A 25358-nucleotide genomic window follows, 5' to 3' on the forward strand; every position below is an offset into this window, starting at 1 on the left:
GCCCTGCTGGCAGTGGCCTGGGAGATCAGCCTGCCAAACCACAGCTGCTCCACCCTTGATCAATGTACAGCGGAGGGCCTGGCTGAGGCACAAGGGTGCCCCCATGCAGGGCTAGGCAGCATGCAGCCCCTGCACTGTAGCACCCTCATGCCCCAGCCAGCCACAGTCACTGTCTACACTTAGAATTTGATGCACTAAACTGGGCTGTAGGATAGTACTTTTGTTGGGCAGTACTATCCTACGGTGGAGTTAATTTGTTTACTGTGGCCTAATAGCGCTGCACATGTAGATGCTGATGCTGTACTGTGGAGCTAACTAGTCAACTCCACAATAAAGCGCACATGTAGATGTCCCCAGTGAGAATCATACGGCACCTTCCTAAGCTGTGGTGTAATGGATCCAGTCCCCATACAAGTTCTGGAAGGGTTTACCTCTTGATGCTCCCTTGTGAGAGTGTGAAATGGCTCTTAAGTTGTCATCTGATGGGAATGTAGAATCCTTTCAGTGACAAGCTGCACATTCATCAGCCCCTGCTAACATAATATCACTGAAAATTATATGTATTTTCCTGGTTGGACAGCAGCCTTTAGAAAAGGACCAAGTAGGTTCAGTATTACACTCTGTTCCCCCAACATTCATGAAAGGTGGTCTTTTTAAAGAAAAATATTCAGCATTTCAGATTAAACTTTCAAAGTTCTTGTATAAGTTTTTGTCAGTGTTCCATATAATACTGTAATAACATTCACATGTTTTTCTTCTAACTGATAATATAAAAGACCCTGTAACTTATAACATTGTTCTTATTCTTATAGCATTGTTCTTATTCTTTTGTTTAAAATAAAAACCTTTATTTTGTATAACAGAACCTTCCAGTGGACCTCAGACCTCAGATGAGTTGGTAAGTATGAATATAGGTTTTTCACTGGTACTTTTCTGGAAGATTTAAAGGGAAAATATTGGAAGTTGAAGATGGCAGATATGTTTGCCATAAAAGGATAAAAAAGTTCTTTCAGTTACAATCTTATATACTCTATAGACATAAAAGGGGGGTGAGGACGTAAAGAGAACGTTAAACATGAATTTGGCCTTAAGGTTACGCTCCTTATGGAGCCTTGCTATGGAACCAGAATGCTGATGGGATCTGTCAGATTTCTAAACATGCTACCAGGAATGGATGGTGGGAAGGAAAAATCAGCTTTTAAAAACAGACTTAACTGACATATTAATAAAAAATCGGGTAACAATCTGTCCCTGGTTTGGGATTAACCAGCATTTAAATTATTGCAGACAGAAGCAAGATAAAGAAAAAACACCACAGTGGCAATGGTTTCTATGGGGTGGAATGGGAACAGGATTAAAGACTTTGTCCTCTTCAAACTCCTTGCTCCTAAAATTTTATTTCAAAGCTCATCCAAAATCCGCTGCAATCTCTGGAAAGGTTCTGGTTGACTTACATGGGCTTTTTTGACTACCTAAGTAAAAAGTCTGATTTTAAAAAGTACTAAGCACCTAGCAGCTCATGAAGGGAATGGGGCTAGTCCTATATATTTATCATCTTTATTAAAGGAGTTGCTAAGTGCCAAACAAAATAGGTCTTTGTTGGGCTAAGCACTGAGTAGTTAAATGTCCCTTCCCCCAAAAGTTTACAAGCTGAATAGACCAAACATATAGGATGGGGAAGGAATATAACACAAACACGTTAAACAATGTAATGATAGGAACTATCATGTTAGTACCATGATTTTGGGGGAGGGAGAGGGTAGATAGGTTTAGTCAATAGGGGTAGGTAAAGAAAAAGAGGGGGGTTAGGAGACAGGGCAAGGAGCAGAGGGTCAAAGGTATAGACAGAGAAGGAAAGTGGTGGTGGGGCTGTGAGGGACAGGGAGAAGAACAGGTAGTCCAGTCAAAACTATCCTTGCTTTGGACATCCAGGGCTCTTGCTTTGGGTGTTGCTTTTCCTGGTTGCTGGAGTCTGGCTGACTCATCTCAACAGTCTTCCTCGAATGGTATATTGTGTTGAAAGGGAAACCATCACTACAGTACTAATGCTTACTGGGTCTGTGTGGGAGCCTCCTTCTTAATGCTTGGTCCATGGGGGTGATGAAAGGAGAAGAGGCCCCAGGTGAGTTTCATTTTGCCCACAGTGCAACAGCCCCTGTTGTAGCTGCCTCTGTTCATACAGGATACTCTGGCTAACTCTGTCAGTTATCCCTACACATTGGTAATCCTTAGATGACTGATTTGAGGCCAGTCAGCACAGGACTTGTAAGATGCTTAGGGACTGAGCTTGTATCATGTTACATCTGAACAGAAGATGAGAGTTAAGGATGGGGGTACAACTTTAAAAACAAAATCTCTTTGTGGAGTGCTTTGCCTTGCAAGCTTAATATTATCATAGGATATTTTAAAGTATATTTTCTTACATTTTGAGCCAAAGAAAAAGAAAATTCACACTGGAGAATTTTCTGCTTGTCGTCACCTGAACACTGTAAGGGACAATTTATATAAGGCTTCTCTTGAGTGTTTTAATGTCTGCAACATAAAGTGACAGGATTTATCACCGTATTCAGTGGAGACTGTAGCCCCTTCATAGACTGACGAACCAGACCAATTTGTTATGGTGGATAGTTTTGCTTGTGAGTACAGGTGAGGTAATCCTCTTTGGAAGAAGAATATCACCATGAATTAGTTGCTTAATGCTGTGGCAAACATAATCATCTTTGGGAAAACTGTTTATATTGAAAGGCCTTAGGCCTAAAATCAGTACCGAGTTCTAATTTAAGTTAATCCCTTTGATCCATAGAGATCAAGCTGTATATTTTGTGACTAATATATATGTCTTGTCTAACTTGCTAATGTTGTCTCGCAATATTCCCAAGGCAATATAGAAATGGAGATGATATTTGGCAGCCTGAGGAGGAGGAATGCCTTTAACTTTAATGTTTATCTTTGTGCAGCAACCATTGTTATTCTTCAGAAACATATTCACTTAAAAATTAACTGAAAATCATTCATCCTGAGCAATAAGAGCTAAGTTAGCTATTCTCAAAATTAGTTTTGAATGAATCTTTCCTTTAAAATGCATTATTTTGGCAGCTGTACTTTATCATCTCCTATCCTACTTGCATGGCAATTTAAAGTATTATTTGAAGTATTCCTTTTGAGATTTAAAACTCTTTATTTTTGTAGGCTGAATTAAGACAGGCAGTAATTAGTATTACACCAAATAACCAAGAAGAAGCAGCTTTACAGAATTCAGATGCAGGAGAAACCAGCTGCAAGTCACTTGCTTCAGAAAATGTAATGGAGGAACTTGGCTGTTTACAAAGAGAAGATTCCAGCTCAGTGGTAATTATTGCTTGAAACCAACAGCAATAATGTTGAAGGACATGATATTATTTATTTTTACTATAGTTATACTAAGATGTCCCAATCAGAACTCAATAATGCTAGATGCGGTGCAGTCAAATAAGGAAAAGTTCACAGTCCCGGCTCTGAAAGCTCACAAGCTAAATTATGTTTAAAGATAGCTATATTTTACTTTTAATTTTTATCAATTACTAAATAATGTAAAGTTAGAAACAAATACAAACACTGAAGATACTCTTGCTGTATAGTTAGAGTTGAATGAACCAAAAGAAACACCAGCAATTGGAGTGCCATATTTCCGTCAGAGGGTCAAATACTAAATCCAGTATGCTACATAAGTAACTGGAATGCATCTAATTTTCACAGTGAGAGAGTCTAGAAACTTAGGATGAATATGGTATCTTTTATTAAACTAACTTAAATAGTTGGGGAAAAAATGTTAGCAAGCTTTTGGGTTTAAAAACCCTTGGTCAGGCTGAGGAAGTCTCTGCAGTTGGTGTGTGGTCTTCCTGGATGGAATGAATAGTAAAGAAGCCAGAGGCTGGGCTGGTATGCATACAAGACAGGCAGTCAGTGAAGATGTAGATTGACGAGTCAGTGGGTGAGAGACAGGCTGGGTGCGGGGGGAGAAGGGGGATGAATGTAGCAGTTAAATAGTGGAGAGGTACCTGGGGAGTCAGATGTCAGGCAGGTTATAATGTGTCATAAATCCAGTGTCTATATTTAGTCCATGATTTTTTGAATCCAGGAGGTTGATGAAATGGACTTCATAGGCTCGTCTCTGAGAAGTGTTTTGTAAGTTTCCTTTGAGGATTAGAGTGGAGAGATTGGAGAGAAAGTGGTTTTCTTGTGAGAAATGTGCCCCCACGGGTAGTTGGGTATTCTTGTCTTTGGTAGATTTCCGGTGTGCATTCATTGTGGTGCGCAGTTGTTGTTTGGTCTCTCCTACATATTTTCCATCAAGGCATTTGGTGTATTGGTTAGATATGCAGCAAAAGCTGTGTTAACTGGTACTTTATTAGCCAGAAAACTCTATTAATCGGCATCCAAGGGATGCGGCAAATTTGAAACCAGAAGTACTACTTCTGGGGGACTTCCCGTTTTGCTGCCATGAGCCGAGTTTTTCTTTGCCACTTCTTCGGCCCACAGCCCAGGGTAAAACAGCCTGCGCCGGGCAAAGCAGCCTGCATGGGGCCCCTCTCCCTGTCCCCCGGCACTCTGACTCTGGGGAGTGCATCAAAGAGTGCACATTTGATTAACCAGCATATTTGATTAACCGGCATCCCCCATTCCCCGGGGGTGCCGGGTAACAGAGCTTTTATTGTATGACATTTCTGGAGGTGCAGCTGTAAGATGCAGGGATGTTGATGGCTCTGTTGTGGGGTGTAGTAATTGTGGGGGTGGTGGAGATGTGTTGGCAGGTTTTGCGTTTCTTGTCATGCCATGGTCTGGATCCATTCAGTGTGTTCTGGGCCTGAGGAAGTTTGTTTCTGGTGATGAGGTTAGCAAGGTTCAGTGCTTGTTTGAAGGCTAGGATGGGTGGTTCTGGGAAGATCTCTTTAAGAGTAGGGTCTCTTTCTAGTATGGGTTGCAATTGTTTGAGGATTTTCCATATGGGTTCGAGGGAGGGATGATACGTCATAAGCAGCAGTGTGCAATTCGTGGGGGGGGTTCTTTTGTACTGAAGCAATTCTTCACGTGGTATCTGGGTGGCTCTTTCAAACATGCGATCTATCTCTCTGGAGGAGTGTCCTGGTTAGGTGAAAGCCTTTTTAAGATTGGTGAGGTGGCAATCTCGGGTGTTCTCCTCAGTGTAAATTCAGTGGTATATGAGGGCTTGGCTGTATATCACAGCTTTCTTGGTGTGTTTAGGGTGATTGCTGGTTCCGTGCAGATATGTATGTTGGTCTGTGGGTTTCTTGTATATTGTGGTCTGTATCTTACCATTCTGGATACTGATCATCGTGTCTAGAAAGGAGATGTTGGTGCTGCAGTATTCAAAAGAGAGTCAGATGGAGGGCTGATGATTGTTGAATTTCTGATGGAACTCAATCAGAGACTGCAGGTTTTCAGTCCAAATGATGAAGATGTCATTGATATATCTTAAGTATAGCAAGGATTTAATGGTGCAGTCCTTGAGGAATTCTTCTTCCAGGTGGTTCATAAAAAGGTTGGCATACTGTGAGGCCATTTGGTCTAATAAAATATATCAGATTCACCAAAAGAACCTTGCCTGCCTGAGTCCTTAGACCAACATGGCTACAACCTACACCCCTAGAAACTTAGGAATACTTTCTAGATGTGAGGAGAAGCAACAGCATAGCTGCTCAATAACTGTTTTTAAAAATAAACTGAAAATAAAGAAAGTAAAGCAAACAGTCTAATATGTAATAATCCAGGTGTCTTTGAGAAATTAGGCATTCTGCGATCAGGCAGTTTTTATAAAATGGAATGTTACTCATATGGAAACCTTTATGTGGATGCTTAGAAATACTGTCCCTTAGAGCAGTGGTGCTCAACCTTTTTGGATGGTTAGCCGAATAGGCTAGTAGTCCTAATCTGACCCCTGGGGTGGGCATGATGGGGCCCCATCAAGCTCTGCAGAGGGCACAGGGAACAGCCTAACCCTGATCCAGCTGTACAGTAGAAGGGAGCCTAGTCTGGCCCCAACCTGGCTCCACAGTGCAGGGAGAGGGTATGATATGGCTTCTATCCAGCCCTGCAGGGGGAAGAGGGCATGGCCCAGCCTTAAAGAGAGAAGCGGGTGTGGCCTGGCTCTAACCCAGCCATGCAGAAGGAACAGGGCATTGCCCAGCTCCAATCTGGCCTTGTGGGTCCAGCCCCAGTGTGGAGCTTGTGAATTTGGCAGTGGGGAAGGGTGGCAGTATTAAGTGCCACTGCTCCCCTACCACCAACATTCCTGACCTGTGAGGAGCCCCATGGGCTGGATACTGTGGTTCAACAGCTGCATTTGGCTTGCCAACCAGATGTTGAGCACCCCTACCTTTAGAGGAAAGTTAATTGATAGTTATATATTTCAGGTGATCTGCCAAGTGAAAGGAAGTACTCAGATACTTTGTATAAACAGTTCTGGCACAAGAGACCTAAAAACAGTTCATCTGGCTCCCCACTATCAAGACCAACATAATTATCTTCAGTCAGGTACAAAGAAGATTAAATTTATCTCTGACACGTCAGATATGTAAATGCACATTAATAGTCTGTGATACAATAAGATTGTGTTTCTCAGCAATAGTGCTGAGATGAGCCAAAACTAATGTAGCTACCAACAATGATACTTTTTTCCTAGGGTACATCAGTTGGCTATTGGATCAGCACCTATAAAAGGAAAAATGACATTATCAGCCATGTGCCAGGAGCACCCTGGCAAGCATAGTCCAATCCCTGCACTCCACCACTGTTAGCAAATAAAAACCTAGGGTTCCGGACTAGCCCAGGGATTGACATGATACCTTGTTCAACGAGTGACAGAAAGGCTTTATGTACTACAAGTATTTAAAATCAAGTCAAGTGAGCCCAAACCAAATCAAATCTAGTAATTAGCGATAAGGTGATGATTTCTCACCAAACAGGCGACAAAGAGGTAGTCTGTTTCTCTTCAACTTCTTGAGTAAGCCAGGTGCATCAGGAACTGGTGTCAGAGGAATTTCTCATTCTTGAAGCACATGCTGTTTGCTGTTTTACTGCCTTTTTATACCCTTAGTTTAGCATCTTCTAAGCATTCTTTTAGTTGTGTAAATCAAGAGATAATCCCAAGCAGTAACTGACAGGAAAAACTTGCTCATTACTGGTTATCAGAAATTTCTAATTTGAATGAGTTACCTTCTACAGTAACAAGAGGTTATCCAGTTTGGAACATATCAAGAAACTGATTAACAGCCAGGAAAAACATACTAAATCAGGAGGAGACGTCTATTACATATGGAGAATGCCTCTTCCTGCACATAAACACGAGTTAGTCACAAAAGAAATATTTACTATACTAATCAATCAAGGATAGACGTGTCATATGGTTACATGCCAGACAATTAAGAGTCTGCCTGAAATAGTCGTGAATAGCAAGATAAGTTGGAAGAGATACTTCATTATTCCTTCTCAGATGGCCTAGCCACAAACTCACATCCTCTTGCAATATGCAGTTAGCATTATTATTCTTTGTTTTAACTTTTGTAAGTAAGCCCAAGCTTAGCATGAGTTTCAAAGTCATCACCACTGGCCCAAGCCCACAGCAGGCTACAGGTCCCATAGAGCAGCAGGACTGGGAGAGGATGCTGGGGAATGGCCACAGGGCGCTGCACTCAACAACAAAGGGACCATTACTGGTTCCCGCTGCTGCTGCCATGGCAACACTGTGCCCACAGCAGGGACCTGAGCACTAGGGCTGCCACAGAGACATTAGGCTGTGCATGGGTGAGGTAAGGCACCGTGTAAGAGACAGTCTGCTCTGCCAGGCACTTGGTGCCTTTGCAAAAGTGGCTTCTCCCTGGTGGCCACAGGAGCTCAGTTGTGTGGGGCCTGCCAGCGCTAAGGCAGTGGCATGCTCTGTCTCTCCAAATGCTCCTGGCACCACTGTCCTCACAAGGGTCTGCCCCACCTACCCAGGGATGTCAGGGAGCAAAGCTGCAGGTAGGAACTGTTGGCAAGGGGGTGGTATGTGGGAATAAGGTGGTCACTGCCTTCTTCATCAAGGGCCAGAGCAGGCAGGAGACATGTGCGTGTGTAAATGCAAAACAAACAAAAAAGGTTTATTTATATCAGTAGTTTAAAATGCCTTGCACTATTACTAAATGTCAGTTATTGGATCAGCATTGGCCAATATGGTTGGTTAATCATTGGCAATCAGTATCAGCCAAGAAAATCTCAGGCACCTGTATTTTGTATTATTTTATTGTGCCAACAGAAGTGGTAAATGGTTTATTAAACACCAAAGAAGAGTACAATAAATGTGCTGAATTAAGTGAATACTTTATCGCCTATTAATATGCTGACTTCTTTCCATAAGAAACAGGGTTGCTCTAAGCCAGTGATTCTCAACCAGGGTGATGCAACACCCTGGGATGCTGTGGGATGCTATACAATGCCAGCAGTGCTAGGTATGCAGATATAATTCATAAGCTATCCCCAAATGGGCGTGTCCTGGTGAGCACACATATGCACTTTATGGAGCCTCAAAGCAGTTTGAGACACTGCAAAGCACACATGGCGCACGTGTTTCCATTCACCATTCTGCTAATTTGCAGCACAGTGGGGGGTTTCGACACCATGAGATCCTGGTGTTAAAAAAAAAAAAAAACCACGGCTGAAAAAAGTGGTGTGGCGCATGTGGCAGCAGTGTGCACTGCCAGAAAGAGAGCCTGGCTAGCCAGAGCCATGTCCTGGCTGCTAGCCAGAGCCATCCAGAGCCATGTCCAGCCAGCTCAGCACCACTGCTGCCCCAGGAGGCCCCTAATCTCACAGGTAAGGCTGCTGGGGCTAGTACAAGTACTGGCCATAGGCAGAGGGAGAAAAAAAATAATTGGAGGGTTGAGCCCCCCCCCAACAGGGGGCAGGTTGGAGCCATGAGCAGGTTGTCCAGGGGGTGCCCAGTACAGGGAGGAGGTGGTGACTTCCACTGCTGTGTGCACCCTAGGAGGCATGGGGGGCATGTGCCCCAGGCTCTGTGCGGCTCTCCGGATGAGCCACTTGCGGCTCCATCCCGCATCCTGCCTCATGCTGTCCTGCCCTGGCTGGGCAGCACCAACACCAGCCCCACTCCCTCGTCACCCCTGCTGCAGCCACTAGAAGCCCATGGCCAGGCTGCCTTGCGGCCCTACTGCTGCCCGGCTTTTGTGGGAGCTAAGCCCTGTTAGCCCCCCTCTTCCGCTGCTGGCCCTAGTCTCCCCTACTCCACCTGGGTCACTTTGCCATGCACTAGAGTGCATGTGTAGGGGTGTGCCCAGAGACAAATAGCAGTGGTACAGATATGTGCCACTGCTATTTGTCCCACAGGAAAAGCATAACCTTGCATGTACGCATTTGTCTGGATGTGCCCAATGATTTCAAATAAAAATCCACAGTGTTAAAAAAAATGACCTGTTGTAGTCTGAGTTCTTTGCAACACACTTATTTTTCCATACTCCAAAAAAAATGAGGGAAAGTGAAGAGCTGGCATTTTTTGAGGAGTACTTTGAGTCAAATGAGGGGTGTCTAATGCTTAAAACCTTAAGAACCACTGCTCTAAGTTGTACACACCCTACATCCATTGGCATTTACCCTAGCTCACCACTAAATGTCACTCTTTCTTCAAAAATCAAAAGCAGCTGGAAAGGCAGGTTGTAGTTTAGCTCCAGGGTTCCAAAACTCTGGAATCTGTATCAGTGGCATTAAATGAGCTTGATGTTGCATTACTTTGCTGCACAGCAGTTTCTTGAGGAAAATGATAGCCGAGCCAATAAACTTTGAGAGCCATTGGCTTAGGTATTAAAGTTTTCAGTGGTAAGGTACATGTTCATATATAGCAGCAATGCACTATAAATGTGTAGTTTAATTGTAACATTTTCAGTATTTCTTTCTCATAGTAGCACAGCTTTCTAAGTTTCTTACCATTAAAATTACTACACATTAAAAATCCACTTTTGCCTGCCTTTGCAAAGAAGAATATGTTGGTGTGGGAGTGTGTCCACAGCTGCTGCCTATTTTTAGCTCCCATTTGGCCAGATTATGTTTAGTTTTGCTTCTCTTCATAGTTTGCCACAGTGGATGACAGGGGGGCCCAGATCCAAAAAACCCCAAAATTAAATCTAGAAAAGTCCCTTATGGCAAGCCACAAAAGTTGCCAAGGGCTTTCTTTTGAGCTTCCATCCAATGTCCAGCATCTTAAAGAATTTAGCAAATTAATTTGATGTGGCAAGATTCATCTTGTCAGCTCCATAGAGCCTGTTTTATTTTTCATACTGTCTAATATGAATTTAATATAATAGTTTTACTCCTGCACTCAAAGTAACACCTGTGGTTAAGTGCATTGTTGGACCGGGAGCTATGTAGAGAAACTCACTTTATGTCTTTGATTTCCTCCATGCTTTCCTTGTTTTTTTCCTAGGCTAAATATTTTTTAAAATGAGTTGGATATATTTTACCTAATAAATTCTCTGCTTATGTAGGAACCTAAGGCACTGGTGATGCCTTTGTTCTCTCCTGCTCATTTTCTGTGACACATTATAGTTTGTGACCTCATTAGTTTTGTGAACTAAAGATCCTAGTTTGTTACTGAGGGCACTGACAGATGTGCAACTCCCTAATCTAACTTACAGTGCTTCACAGAAAGTTCCATGAGTTACACTGACTTTCCCAACCCAACAGACATTCGCTGTTGGGTCAGGAGGGTGGGGGATCAAGCTCCACTTTGGAGCCAATCCAGCCAAAGAGATGTCTGCAGTGTCTCTCCTCTAGCCCCGCCCCCTCCCCCACATCTCAGCTCTGGTGCTGTCTGCACAGTGTTGGCGGTAGGGGGAGAAGGGAGAGAAAGGAGCTTGGGCTGAGGCTTGCCCAGGCAGTGCTGGAGTGGGGGTGGGTGGATTGTAGCCCCCGTGATGTGGCAGGGGGCTCTAATCCACCCTCACCCCCCTGCACAGGCCGGGCAAACCCCAGCCCCATCTCTCTCCCCTCCCCACTCCCCACTCTGATCATGCAGACAGCACCAGGGGCAGGGATGGCCTGTATCTATCCAGCTGCCCAAGCAGGTGGAAGTTAGTGAAGGCGCTCTACTTTGGCGCACCTTCATCTGAACCCTCATATAATGAGTTAATTTGTTGCAGTTGTGGACTTTAAAAGTGCTCTGCAGCTGTGCACTTCTGTCAGGGCATGGCTGTAGAGCACTTTCAAGGGGATGATCATGTGACAAATATAACTTCTGACTGCACCTTCAGTGCTAGAGGAAGCTTTATGGCTTCTGGTATGTGGGAGCAGCTGAAGCACATGTCCTACTGCACATTTCTGTATTTAATGTCTGTTTTGTGGTTGTCTGTGATTGCAGACGCTGTACTCAATGACCCTCGCCAGTCCAATATTCTTATGTTTCTTCTTTGATTCCAGGTGGTCTCTCCTAACTTTGAAATGTTATGAAATAAAAACTCAAAGTAAATGTAATTAAGATTTTTCTCGGTTAAATTATTTATAAAGCAATATTACCGCTTTTAAATTGGCATTTTGATATATTTAGTGTTAAAGAAAAAATACTTACTTATTCAGATTATTTGTTGACAAATTACTGATGTTTTTTCATGGCTATATGTAGTTGTTTAGCAATTCTAAAATGTACCCTTTTGCTACTATTTAAAGAAGAGTGCTGGGGAGAGTTCACAGATTTTCATTCACTATATTTAATGTGTGGGAAGCATAAATTTGTTTTCCAAGCTGATCTAGAACAGAAAGATGGAAATGAAATATAAGAACACTCAGGAAAGGTGTACTTATTTAATAAAAGGGTCTTAAAGATGCTAAACAACCCACCTGTTTTCACGGAGTTAGGCCCACTTCCTAAAACAGGGGTGACCAAGATACAGCCCACGACCCAAATCTAGTAGGAGAACTGTGTCAGCCTCTGCAGGTCTGGAAGTTTGGTGGCAGGGATGAGCAGCAGCAGTGCTAGTTGTCATGGCTTCAGGCAATTAATGATGCCCTAGTTCTCCCACTGCCAAATTTCCAGATCTTTGAGAAGACTTGTGGGGTGAATCGGGCCGTCAGACTGGCCCTGTATGCCAGATCAGGTCTGTGGGCCAGCTGCGTAACACTCATCTGGTTCTCAGGGCCAGGTGACTTGGGTATCACTGTCTTACAATATTTACATAGGTATCTAACTTTCCTCCTTGCGAGCAGTCCTATTAACTTAAACATATTCCTTATAGATACAAGTAACCCTATGATGACTCTACTGGGACAGTTTTTATCAGTTCCAGGCAAACTGGATCTCAGTGAACAGCAGGTAAAAGAATGTCCTGTAAAGAGCCTATTAATCAGGACCTGGTGTACACATGTTACTTCAATAAGGTTGCCTAGGTTTCCATCCAGTGTTCAGTAATCTTGTGTAGCTATAGGTCTGTGGTTCCTGAATAATTTTTTAGAGGAATGAAAGTGAAACCAATGTAAGATCATAATATTTATAAAGAACAGAATTATTATAATGCAGTAAAAGCTGTGTTAACGGGAATTTTACTAACCAGAATACTCTATTAACTGTAATTTCCAATATTCCCCAATACAAATCCTCACTTCAGCAACCAAAATCTTTGCCAAGTCTATCCGGCATGCACATGCACATCAAGTATATTCACTACAAGTATGGCACTGTCTTCCATATAACTCTCAGATAACCAGAATTTATAGAAAACTGGCACCTCCCTTACCCCACTCATGTCAGATGACAAAGCTTTTACTATATCAAGTTCTTGAATTTGTTATTCTTCTATGTCTTGTTATGAATGGAAACAACTTTAGAGATCAAGTTTTGTTTACAAAGGAAATTAAACTGATTTTTTTTCCTTGGAAATGAGCAAAATCTTTATCCCAGAGCTTTAAAGATAAAGCATTAGATAGGCAGAGCAGTCAGAAAATGCGTAGGTACCAACCTATGGCAGGCATCCATCACTCAAATTCCCATTCAGATCAATGAGGGTTGAGAGTATACAGAAACTCATTGGATTGAGCTGAACAAATTGTCAGCATAGGTAAAATATAAAATAGTTTTGAAGTTAAAATTCCTTTTTTGTTCAGTTTGTTTAAAATACTAGTCCCTGAAGTATAGAAAGCAGAACTCAATGTAAGTGCATAGTATTAATTGTTTCTTCTATTGTCAGCAAGCATCCTGCACTCCAGGAGGATTTACTTTTCCTTTCTCTCCCCTCATTAAGGACTTAAAAGTGGAGGGTTGCTAAATCTTTATAAATGTTTAATTTGTTATTCTTGTTGGCTATTCAGTACTGCTGGCTGAGCAGGCTGTTAGTTAAAGGAAAATTAAGAGAATTAGATGGCTCAAGGGACTGATAAAGTGGTAGAGGGCCATTGATTTCTAGTTTGTCTATTCAAATAGAATTTAGGTTAGTAGTGACAGAAAATTATTACTTGATGACTTGCATTTCATGTGGAATAGATTTATGGTTTCAGTGTAGATCACAATGACCAAATATCTAAAATGCTGAATAAAATATGAAACCTAAATTTATTCTTCTATCCTTAAAGGTTATGTTTGCAAATCAGAGCTGTGGCATCCTAGCCTTGCAATCTAAAGATGTTTTTAGTGATGCTTTTCTTCTCTCTTTAAATTCCAATTGATCTTCTTCTTCCCTAGATTTCTAATCCTGCTTTCATGCATGGATTTAAGAATTTGAAAAGGGGTACAGATAGTGTGGTGCATCATCACATGTAACACAATACGTTTTTCTCTGGTTAAAACAAAACTAGAAGCTTTACTAACATGCTAAGGGCCTAGGGCCATGTTATTCAATTTAAGATCAAAACATAAAAAGATACAACTTCATTCGACTGTGTATTAATTTGCTTTGTAACATATTGAGCATGTCTACATATGAGACGTTTATTGCAGAGCTGACTAATTAGCTCTGCAGTAAAGTGTTAGCGTCTACACATGTGGTACTATTAGGCTGCAATAAACTAGTAAGCTCTGCTGTAGGATAGTACTGCCCAATGTAAATACTATCTTACAGCGGTGTTATTTAGTGCAGTGCAATGCCTATGTAAACACTGATGGGTGAGGCTGGGGCATGAGGGGGCTAGCCCCAGCTGTCCCTGCACTGTAACACCCTCATGCCCTAACCAGCTCCTCCATAACATATTCAGCTGCGTTGGATCAGCCACAGGCTGGGAAGCTGACTCCTGGGTCCCCTGCCAATCGAGTCTGTTCCACCCCAGCTCAACATGCCACGGTCCCAGGCACACATGCAAACACCACACCCAGGAGCAATAACCTCCAGCTCAAACTGTGCTTGTGTTTATTCAGTCACCCTAATTGCACATGTAAATGTTGCACATGCCATTTAGGTATAAAAAGTTGCTACAAACTAGGCCAAACATAATCAAAATATGTTTTGTTAGTCCTGTAGTCATTTGAATTAAATGTACCTCTTTTATGCAAATTTATAAAACAAAAATCTAGCATTCCTGAGTGTCTTGATTGTGTATCCAAGCACTTTACTGATTGCTATTTCTACATTTATTTAATGTTCACCTGAGTAAATGTTTTTAGCTAGACCTAAAAACAGTCTGCAGGGCTATAAAATAGGAACTATATTATCAGGAGTAGCTGAAAGACAGCAAAATTGCAGAAGTTACATAGTTTGGTTAGTGGACTGTCAAGATCATTAAAAAAGAGAGAGGGTTGTTAACACCTATGGAATGGAGAGAGACTTTCAGAAATCACGTAGATTATAAAGAATTATGAAGTCAATGTTTCTTTCACCACTACCTGAATAAAAACACTGCTGCCAGTGCTGGTACCAGTTGGTTTTAAATTTTGGGTGGAGTAGGAATCACTTTACACATACTCTAAGCCCATTTAAAGGGCAAATTGCAGTTGAACTCAATGGAAAACATTGGTATTAATAGCCAGATGCAACAGATTGCAGGACTTAAGAGGAAACTGAATCCAGACTATTCAACAATTTGGGAATAATGAGTTAGTGCTGAATGGCATTAGGGAAATCTATTGCTGGTTCTCCACTGTAACAAGAACAAGAATCCTAACATAATAGTGAACCTCTAAAAAATGGTTAAGTATTGTGATATGATAAAAGCCTTTGTCTGTTCATAACACTTTACTCACACTCTGACTGGTTGTCTGAAACAACGAATCAGAGTGCTCCAAGAGCGTTCTGGACAGGAGGTGGCAGCAGAGTGCTGCCATGATGGCAGGGACAGAGTGGGGCCCTAGAGGTGGTGATGACATTCCCCCCTGGCCCTGCTCCCTGGCAGCAGTGGCAACAGCGCAGGAGGGGCGAGGCCAGTGCTGCTGGCCTCGACTCCCACCCCCTCACCACTCCTTGGAGGTGGAGGCAGTAGCAGATGGAATGGGCCCAGACCCCAAGCAGCAGCAGGGGGGAGGGAGGAGCAGCCCTGGGCCCCGGGTTCTGGGCCTGATGTGGCCGGGGGGAAGGGAAGAATGGACACAGGGCTGACACAGTGTGGGGGAGGAGAGGAGTGGGCCTGGGCCCGATGTAGTGGAGGGGGAAGGGAGGAAAGGACCTGGGCCCAATGCGATTGGGGGGAGGGGAGGTGTGGGCCCAGACCCAACACAGCGGAGGGAGGAGGAATGGGCCTGGGCCCAACCCAGCGGGGATGGGGAGGAGTGGGCCGAGGCCTGATGTGGCGGGGGAGAGGGGGAGCAGGGCCAAACCCCAAGTGGCAGGAATGGCGCAGGGAAGGGAGTAAATGGGCCCAGACAAGGGTGGGGCAGACACGGGGCTCTGTCCCTGCTCCCCCTGCACCCCGGTCATTCATGACAGGCAATTTGCTAGTATTCATTATATTTTTTCCTGGCCTGCATTTATTTTATTCGTAGACTTTGCTTGAATAAGGGTTTGTAATTCAGTTTTCCTAGTCTTCCTTTTTCCCTGCCAAATCCTAAAAATGAGAGGTATTGTTATTACAATGTAACACCAGCACAATATTTCCTTTTTATTTCGAACAGCTTGATAATGGATCCTTACAAACTGTGGCCAGTAGTGCCGAATTTCATTCAGAACCAGATCTTCAGGGCTCAACAAAAGTTACTTTAATTGGGTAAGAACTGTGAAACTGTCAGTTTACAACTAATTTTAGCACTAGGTTGACAAGTTATTCTGAATTTTTGTCATTTTTTTTTTTATAGTTTTGGAGAATTCACTTCAGGCCATGATCCTTTTGAGCATAACACACTTCTTCCTTGCTTCCCCAGCAAATAATGCATTTCGGTTACAGGAGTAAATATTTAAATGGATAAAATGTGAATAGATGGCACTCAGGATTATATAGCATAGTCCCTGGTTTTGTAGGACCAAAAATACCTTGTTATTGTGCCCTGCAAAAGACTGAAAGAGGAAAAAGTAAAAGTTTTAAAACTGAATCTATATGCCAGGTGATCTTCAAAGATGAACTATAATGTATTCAGCATGTAATTTTAAAATGAACGGATCTTTCTTAGGCTTGTCTTTGTATGTCATCTTTAAATAGTATTAATAATTGATGCTAAAAAGGTCAGGTTTTGTATTTTGAAGAAAAATATATGACCATTATTCATTTTCATAAATACATTTTATGTTTCTTTTAAAACTATATAGATTGCCTCTTAGTTCCTGGGATATAAAGTCTAGAAAGCCATGTAACTGTACCAAATCTCAGTGTCTGAAATTGTAAGTAACTAACAAACCAGCATTTATTATGAAATACTAGTGAATTGCCAATCAAAAATGACAGAGGAGCAGGCGGGACAGAGCGCCACGTGCCACCACTGCATGCTGCCACCGCCTCCCAGGAGCAGGGTGGAAGCTTGCATGCAGAGGTCATCGCCACCAGCCACTAGCCTGCATTGCCACCGTTTCACATCTGGCTGCACGCCAGCCCCTCTGCCCACTCCAGGTCCAGCCCTGCTCCGCCCCGCCCCGCATCCTCCCTCCCCCCAACTCGCGGCCCACTGCCCCACACTGCTGCTGCTCCGCATCCGGCCGAGTGCCACCCCTGTTGCCTGCTGCACGTCCAGCCCTGTGACACAACCCCACTCCTCCCGCATCAGGCTGTCTCTCTGTATCTGTCTGTGCGGAACACTCTGGTTGTTTCAGTAACCATTGTGATTAGCTGCCAAGACAGCCAATCAGAGTGCTCCAAGAGCATTACGGACAGACAGACAGACAGACTAAGCCCTTTATATATATAAATGAAGTAAATGTGTTTTAGTACCAGCTAATAAGTTAGTGAACACCAACTATGTGTGTCCCAAACCGAGTACACCTTCCCCCAAATACATAAGTAAGACCTTGGTCTAAAACCAGAGAGGGTTAAATCTTCAGTTGATATAAATGAGTGCAAATTGTTTTTGGCCATTGCAACTACACCAGCTTGCTAGGATCTGCCCTAGGAATGTAAGTGGATACATTAGATTAAAAGAAACAGAGAATACAACAATATTGCTTGTAAGATATGATGTAAGAATTAGGAAACAGTGTAAAATTCTATTTGCTATTCCATCCACACAAAAAGAAACATATCTACCGTCTCTGAGGCAGTTTGGTGATGTCATTACAGTTTTGTCATGTATTATAAAATTGAGTAAGAGGGAGAAATAAGTGTCAAATGTACAGTGTGTGTTAGAGAGAGACATATATTTTTGTAAAGATATAAAATATTCTGTCTTGAAATAGCTAATTTTTACATTTTATATGTTGCTTTATGTGTTGATCACAGATATTGTGATTGCTTTGCCAATGGTGATTTTTGCAGCAACTGCAACTGCAATAATTGTTACAACAATCCACTTCATGAAACTGAGCGATTTAAAGCAATTAAGGTAATAGAAGTAGCGTGTTATCTAGGTCAGACAGGAAAATATGGCAGTATTTTTTTTAATTTTTCGAATTCCATTGTTAAAAATGTATTCTTTTAAAGAAAATTTGACTGTTACCTATGTATTTACATATAAAAAGCTTGTCACTGAGAATTTTCATTCACTTTAGAGGACTTTCAATCTGTCTGGGACCAGAACCAGTATGACTGCATTTTCTCACATATAGCACACTCCCAAATAAAACCTTGTTTTTTTAAAAAGCAGAAAGCAGGTGGGGAAAAGATTTTTCCAGAATCATGGCCTGCTGGTGTGACGCTAAGTCCTCCAGAAAACAGTGTGTCCAGGAAGTGTAGCATGCCAGGAAACAGTCTGGGTGAAGCAGCGGGAATTTCCTGGTGTGATACAAGTCAAAAGAAACTGATACCCAAATTGCTGTCCACCTTGATAGATCCTCAACATTTGAGAGGAGGATTTGAAAAACCTCAGGGATTTTTTACTATGTTGTTTTTTTTGTTGGTCTAGTGCTGCAGTGTAAAGGGATCTGAATGTCACACTGCTGAACCTGGTTCCATTGGACAGAAAATTGCCTCCAGATATGAAAGCACTGGTTAACCTTTGAGTGGAACCAAATGCAGAGAAATAAAGGGGTAGTGCCTGTGCAATATGCAATATACTATATTTCAACTGTTTAGACAGTTATATTACCTAGCTAGTTTTTGTAAAATAAAATAATTCTGTTCTTCAAAAAGAGGTACTTGGATCTTGTAATACAGTTTTATTGGAGTGTCCCTAACATGGAACTATTGGGAACTCCCCAGTATCATTCTCAGCACTGTTAGGAACAGTTTAATCAAAAAGCGTATTCCATATGTTATATAAAACTATGGCATACTTCTCAAATAAAAATAAATTAATATGGCGCTTCCAGCAAACAGACCCATATTTAGTAAACCGTCTTGCATTTTTTGCTTATAAGGCTGAAGCAATCAGAGCTAAACATTCTTTATTGTTGATATGACCGATAAACTTTATCACTATATTTGTTTTTTACTGTGTGAATTGTGGACCTATGGACAACATTTTAATAGATTCATGATCTGATTTATCACCATATTTGTACTTGATTATGTTAATTCTAGGAGTAGGAATAATGCCTTTATAACGGTTGGCCCTATTTTATTATTATATTTGCATTTCTGGGTTTTTTGTTCAAATTTATATTATGGTTGTATGTTTGTTATGTTGTTTTCGGGAGCATGGCTTTCAGCCAGAATCCTTAATAAATTGAGACTGAATAAAACTATGGCATCTAATCCCTGGGGGAGCACTTTAAATGTCATGATGCTTTAAGGATATAGGCAGAGAAGTTTAGACTCTCTAGCAGGTGCCTGCTTCATATTTTATCCTGTAACATATGTTTGATTGTTTTTTCAACTTACTGGATTTCTGTGACCATGTGAAAGGAGACAATTTTCTGGTCCTTAGTGTTGTAGAAATGTGATGATTCCTGGCATTGAATTCCAGTTTCTTTTTACCTGGAATGTTATAGTTCCAGTGAGATTGCACAATGAATGATCTTCAAGGTCTACTGATTGAGCCCAGTTACATTACCTTTTTTTTTTCTTTTTTTTTGGGGGGGGCTTGTTTTTTAAATGATAATGCAGTATAACATTATAACCTTAAGTGGACTGTAGACAGCTGGGGCTACCAGTCTTTCATAAGAGGGGAATTATTGTGGGTTCCCTTGGTAGAACCCAGTCAGCTCAGAACTATTTGACTTCCTACCACCATCCAACCATATACTAGAATATAAAACCAAGCCCAAATAAGTGGATCTCTTGGAAATACCTCCAAGACTGAGAGTCCAAGTAAATCTGGTGCTTCTTTAAACACTAAATTATAATACTCCCTTTGAATTTCTTCAGTAGTACTGCTGCTTTCTTTTTAGGCCTGTCTTGATAGGAACCCAGAAGCTTTCCTCCCAAAGATTGGGAAAGGGAAAACAGGAGATATCAAGCCGCGTCATAATAAAGGATGTAACTGCAAGCGCTCAGGGTGCCTTAAGAATTATTGTGAATGTTTTGAGGTTAGTCAAGTGATATTTCCTAGTACTACTTGATTTTTTTATCAGAAAAGGATATGTATTAATCTACTTGTTTCTGTGTAAAAGTACTAAGCATTGAAAATAAGTTGGTTTTTTTTTCCCCTCAAATTGTTCATTATAACTTAAAGAACAGATTTTCTTTCCTGCTTTAGCTGAGGCTGATCAGCAAGAATTTTTCTATTCCTGAAGTGGGAGAATGCTTCTTAACAAGTTGCTATGCCAAATGTAATCACTGGTCCATAGGAGAAGGGGAAATGCCATCATTTCTCAGAACCTTCTGAATTCAGTGAAAAGATTCTATTGGCTTCTGTGCATTTTAAATCAAGCTTCAAGTGCAAATTTCCCCCTTCTGAGCAACTTGGTAGTTTCTGTGGCATTTCCCACCTGACCCAACAAAGGCATCCATGTGTTGGCCTCCATGTTAAGTGAGGTAAATGTAACCAGACTGGGGAGAAGGAATGACTGGGTACACATTTTGGATCAGGGAAAATAGACATAATTTCCCCCACTTTGATCCTATAGAGAATTTCCATAGTCTTCTACTGGGAGCCTTTAGAATTAGTATAGTCATGGCAAGTCCCTGATAGCATGGCTGTAATGGATGTTGTTATACATATGCTTGGCAATTCATCAATTCTGTATTTCTCTAAACATTAGTATTTCTCATTTTGCAGGCTAAAATTATGTGTTCCTCTATTTGCAAATGCATTGGTTGCAAAAATTATGAAGAAAGCCCAGATAGAAAAACACTAATGAACATGCCAGATTACACTGATATTAGAAATAATGAAGAAGACAACTCTATGTCAGCATCTGCATTTGAAATGTTATCAGAATCCAGGAAAGATGGGTGAATATTTGGAATATGTTGAATTCATCTAAGTATCCCTCTATGTTTTTATAACGTACTCTTCGCCATGTATCTAAAAAGCAGTAATTTATATTGACCAGTGGTTTGTGTAATAGGTGTCTGTTGATCTGCAAGTAACATTAATTTTATAGAATCAAGAAATGAAAAGGTTGATTACTTAAGACGAACCTTTCAGATATACATTGTACATACCTTGGGAAATAAATATCATTCCATCTGCAGAACTGCAATTCCTTTTCTATTGATAGCAAGCCTATTCCTTGTCTTTGTCTTCTTCCCTGCCGTATTCATAGATTCATAAATTCATAGATGCTAGGGTCAGAAGGGACCTCAACAGATCATTGAGTCTGACCCCCTGACTAGGCAGGAAGGAGTGCTGGGGTCGGATGACCCCAGCCAGATGCCTATGCACCCTTCTCTTAAAGACCTCCAAGGTAGGGGAGAGCACCACCTCCCTTGGAAGTCCATTCCAAATTTTGGCCACCCTTCCTGTGAAGAAGTTTTTCCTGATATCTAGCTTAAATCTGCTCTCTGTCAGTTTGCGACCATTGTTCCTTGTTACCCCAAGAGGTGCCCTGGGGGACAGAGCATCTCCCATCCCTTGCTGCGCCCCCCTAATGAATTTGTAGGCAGCCACAAGATCACCTTTCAGCCTTCTCTTGCAGAGGCTGAAGAGGTCCAGGTCCCTCAGTTTCTCCTCATAGGGCTTGTCCTGTAAGCCCCTGACCATATGAATGGCTTCCTCTGGACCCTCTTGAGTTTATCAACATCCTTATAGTTTCATAGTTTCATAGTTTGTAGGGTCGGAAGGGACCTGAGCAGATCATCTAGTCCGACCCCCTGCCATGGCAGGAAAGAATACTGGGGTCAAATGACCCCAGCAAGATGTTCATCTAACCTCCTCTTAAACACCCCCAGGGTAGGAGCCTGCACCACTTCTCTTGGAAGCTGGTTCCAGACCCTAGCCGCCTTGACCATGAAGTAGCGCCTCCTGATATCTAACCTAAACCTACCCTCTGCCAGCTTGTGACCATTATTCCTGGTCACTCCTGGCGGTGCTCGGGGAAACAGGGACTTCCCCAATGCTTGCTGATCCCCCCTGACTAGTTTATAACAGGCCACAAGATCCCCCCTCAGCCTTCTCTTTTGGAGGCTGAACAGGTTCAGGTTCCGCAGCCTGTCCTCATAGGGCCTGCCCTGTTGTCCCCTGATCATACGAGTGGCCCTCCTCTGGACCCTCTCCATGCTGTCGACATCCCTCTTGAAGTGCGGCGCCCAGAATTGGACGCAATACTCCAGCTGCGGCCTGACCAGTGCCGCATAGAGGGGGAGGTACTGGGTACTTCTTGAAGTACAGCACCCAAAACTGGATGCAGTACTCCAACTGCAGTCTGACTAATGCCATATAGAGGGCAAGTATCACCTTCTTGGTTCTATTTGTCATGGATCTGCTGATGCATGATAAAGTGTGGTTAGCTTTGCTGATGATTTTGTCACACTAACGACTCATGTTCATCTCGGAGTCCATCTATGACTCCAAGATCCCTTTCTGCTTCTGTGCTGCTGAGAGGGTCACTTCCCAGCCAGTAGGTGTGCTGGATATTTCTGCGCCCTAGGCACAGCACTCTGCACTTGTCCTTGTTGTACTATCTTGCTTAAATACTTCTTCCAGTGCCCCCTCTCCTTTCTTTCACTTTTTTTCATTTAGCCAATCCCCTTCTAATATTATGCTGGCCAAAAGAAAAAAAAATGTTTTTTAAATGTGGTGGCAGCAACACAACAGTTGTTGATCACCACATTGTTCACCTACTTGTATGTTGTTGTGGTGAGGTGGGCATCCCTTGCTCGCTGCAGCTAGCTTCCCACCTGCCTCTGGGCACACTGCCCGCTTGTCTTGCCCACCATACCTTGTTGGTAATTAATGAAGTTGTTAATTAAGGTGGGAGGCTGCCAATTTTTGCACCCTGATATTAGGGTGGGCTATCCACAGCTCTGTTCCACCCCTACACCACAGCCCAAGCCTTGCAGATGGCATCTCAGGCAGTTAGCTAAACCATCGCCTTAGTCCATTAGCTGTAGCACCCAACTGTGGGGACCTTTGGCTTCCGTAAGCCCTGGCCCCATCTCAGGCCCAGTCAGGACCCAAAGCTTCTGCACTCATTGTGGGCATCCCTCATGGTGGGCCCCTGGCCCTTTTGACCATTAGGCCCTGGCCCCAGCATTGACCAGTTGAGTCCCTCAGTGGGGTCTTCACCTCCTGCCTGCACTTCTGGAGTGGGGTTCCCCATTCCCAGCTCAGGTGCTCCTGGGAGCATGCCTGGCCCTGCGGGGTCTCTCCCCAGCTGACTCAGGCACTTCCAGAAGCTCACCAGGCCTATACTCCTCCTTTGTTACCTTTCGCACATACCACAACTGGTGCTCCAGGGTCTCATAGGGACTCTTACTCCCCCCCCACCCCACCTCCAGAGCAACAGGTCATTGTGCTTGGCTATTGATCTTATTCTCAATGCACCCGAAGGTGAGGGCTGGGGTTAACGCGCACCTACTCGCTTTTCGCCAGGATGGTCACTGGCCTGGCATTCCCTAGGGACTCCCACACCACTGAGAGCCCCACCAGGCCACCCACTCCCAGCAGGGTGCACTTTTCGATCATGCCCAGGACCAGGAGCCTCCTAATTATCCCCTACCGCTCCTGCCCTTACCTCCAGGATGATACCAGTGGCCTTGCAGCCAGGCAGTTTTGCTGCCTCTCCTGCCAGCAGGGAACTGATCTAGTTATAAAGGCAGCCAGGGATCTAAAATGGCTGCTGCAATCAGGTACCTGCTGGCAGCTTGGCTCAGGCTCTTAAAGTCACAGGCACCTACAGTGCCCTGCCACAGTTATTATAACTTATAACCCTTTCCCTCCATTCTTTGTCTCCCTTGGACTTTTAGACTGGAAGATTTTGAAGGCAGTCTACTACTTTTATATTTGTACAGTGACTGGAACAATGGGACCCTAGTAAATGCAATAAATATGAACCATGATCCCAAATCCACTAAAATCAGGAGTTTCATTATCAATTTCAGTGACCTTTGCACTGGGTCCAAAAGCTTTCAGTCTGCAAGACATGGTTTTTTTTGCTGCAGCTGCCATTACCTAATGTGGCTTTTTTCCCTTTGTTTTGGTTTTTATTTTTTATTTTAATGCAATTAATTCTGTTTTTAAAAACTGAAAAGTGTTTTATTTTGATTCTTTAAAAATCCTTGTTGACATTCTGCTAGTGCTTGCTGTATAATGAGGTTGGTAGTTACCTGTCCCTCCCTTGTTTGAGTAATAATGCAACGGGGCTAAAATAATGCCTAACATTGTATTTCCAAGAGCTGATACTAAGTGAGGTAACTCGGTGCCAGGAAGGGAAACATGAAGGGACTCTCAAAGAAGAGGATGTCCCTAGCTAATGTGTGCTGCAGCTTTCAAAATCTTCTCTGGCTCCCTGGCCAGGCCTCTTATACAATACACCATGTTTCCTTTCCATCATATTAGTAGTTATTCAGGTGAATTTGGCTGCCACGGCTGTTCCAGATCAGCAGTAAGATATCCCACAGGGATATATTAACTACTAATAGTCAACTACTAAATAGTACTATGTATTCTTCAACTTAGTAAGATTAGAAGACAATCACATACAACAAAATAACTTTTTATTTTTTTAATTTAAATGTCAAATACTTTAAGTTTGTTTTCCTTACAGCCAAACTACTGCATGTATATCCTGGGATGTTGTTGAGGCAACATGTGCCTGTCTCCTGGCACAAGCTGAAGAGGCAGAACAAGAAGCTTATTCGATTTGTGTAGCTGAACAAATGATCTTGGAAGAGTTTGGGAGATGCTTATCACAGATTCTGCATTCAGAATTTAAATCCCAAGGAGTGAAAGTTGAGTAACAGAATATATTCTCAAACTAATTTATGATGACTACATACCTCCATATTGTAGCAATGTTGCAACTTGATAGCCAGATTTTGATCTCTCACTGACTTCTACTGACTTTCTGCTTAATTTCACTGGTTTAGTGCTCTGGACCTTATAATCAGACTGATTCCACTTAAAGCACCTAAATTAACTTACTTATGCTAATGGATTTTCTTATAAAACAGCATAGTTATCTTGGGTCAAATTCCGAAGTCTTTACCTAGACAAAACTCTCAATGGAGTCCAAGAAATTTAAATGGCTTTGGTGAGAGTTGATATGAATACGGATACAATAAAAACTTAAGACTACAGTTTTAGCTGTTTCTGTTCTTAGGCCAATTACTTTTCCAATTTTTTTACCTACTATATTTTTCTTTCTCTCTTACACACACACACACACACACACCCCTCCACTGTCTCTGGTATGGTTTAATTTTATCTTGTTCAATTTTTTAAAGAAGAGACTGAGAGAGAGGCCAGAGTTGAAAAGTGGCTAGCTTGGTGATCAAGGGCC

At 42.5% G+C, this 25358-nt stretch overlaps 1 protein-coding gene across 1 annotated transcript in view; it reads left to right on the forward strand.

Moving 5' to 3' along the window:
* TESMIN (testis expressed metallothionein like protein) overlaps positions 1-24816 on the forward strand; it is a 33437-nt gene extending 8621 nt beyond the window's left edge. Inside the window, exons 4-13 of the mRNA XM_090032350.1 lie at positions 864-898; positions 3190-3348; positions 6411-6531; positions 12273-12349; positions 16067-16158; positions 16695-16766; positions 17815-17917; positions 19863-20000; positions 20693-20868; positions 24624-24816. Coding sequence (XP_089888476.1) covers positions 864-898; positions 3190-3348; positions 6411-6531; positions 12273-12349; positions 16067-16158; positions 16695-16766; positions 17815-17917; positions 19863-20000; positions 20693-20868; positions 24624-24816 — 1166 coding nt within the window. The remainder of the gene's footprint in view (positions 1-863; positions 899-3189; positions 3349-6410; positions 6532-12272; positions 12350-16066; positions 16159-16694; positions 16767-17814; positions 17918-19862; positions 20001-20692; positions 20869-24623) is intronic.
* Positions 24817-25358: the final 542 nt, after the last annotated feature.

Source organism: Crocodylus siamensis, chromosome 2 (assembly GCF_052110815.1).
Source record: "Crocodylus siamensis isolate JL-2025a chromosome 2, ASM5211081v1, whole genome shotgun sequence".
NCBI lineage: Eukaryota > Metazoa > Chordata > Crocodylia > Crocodylidae > Crocodylus > Crocodylus siamensis.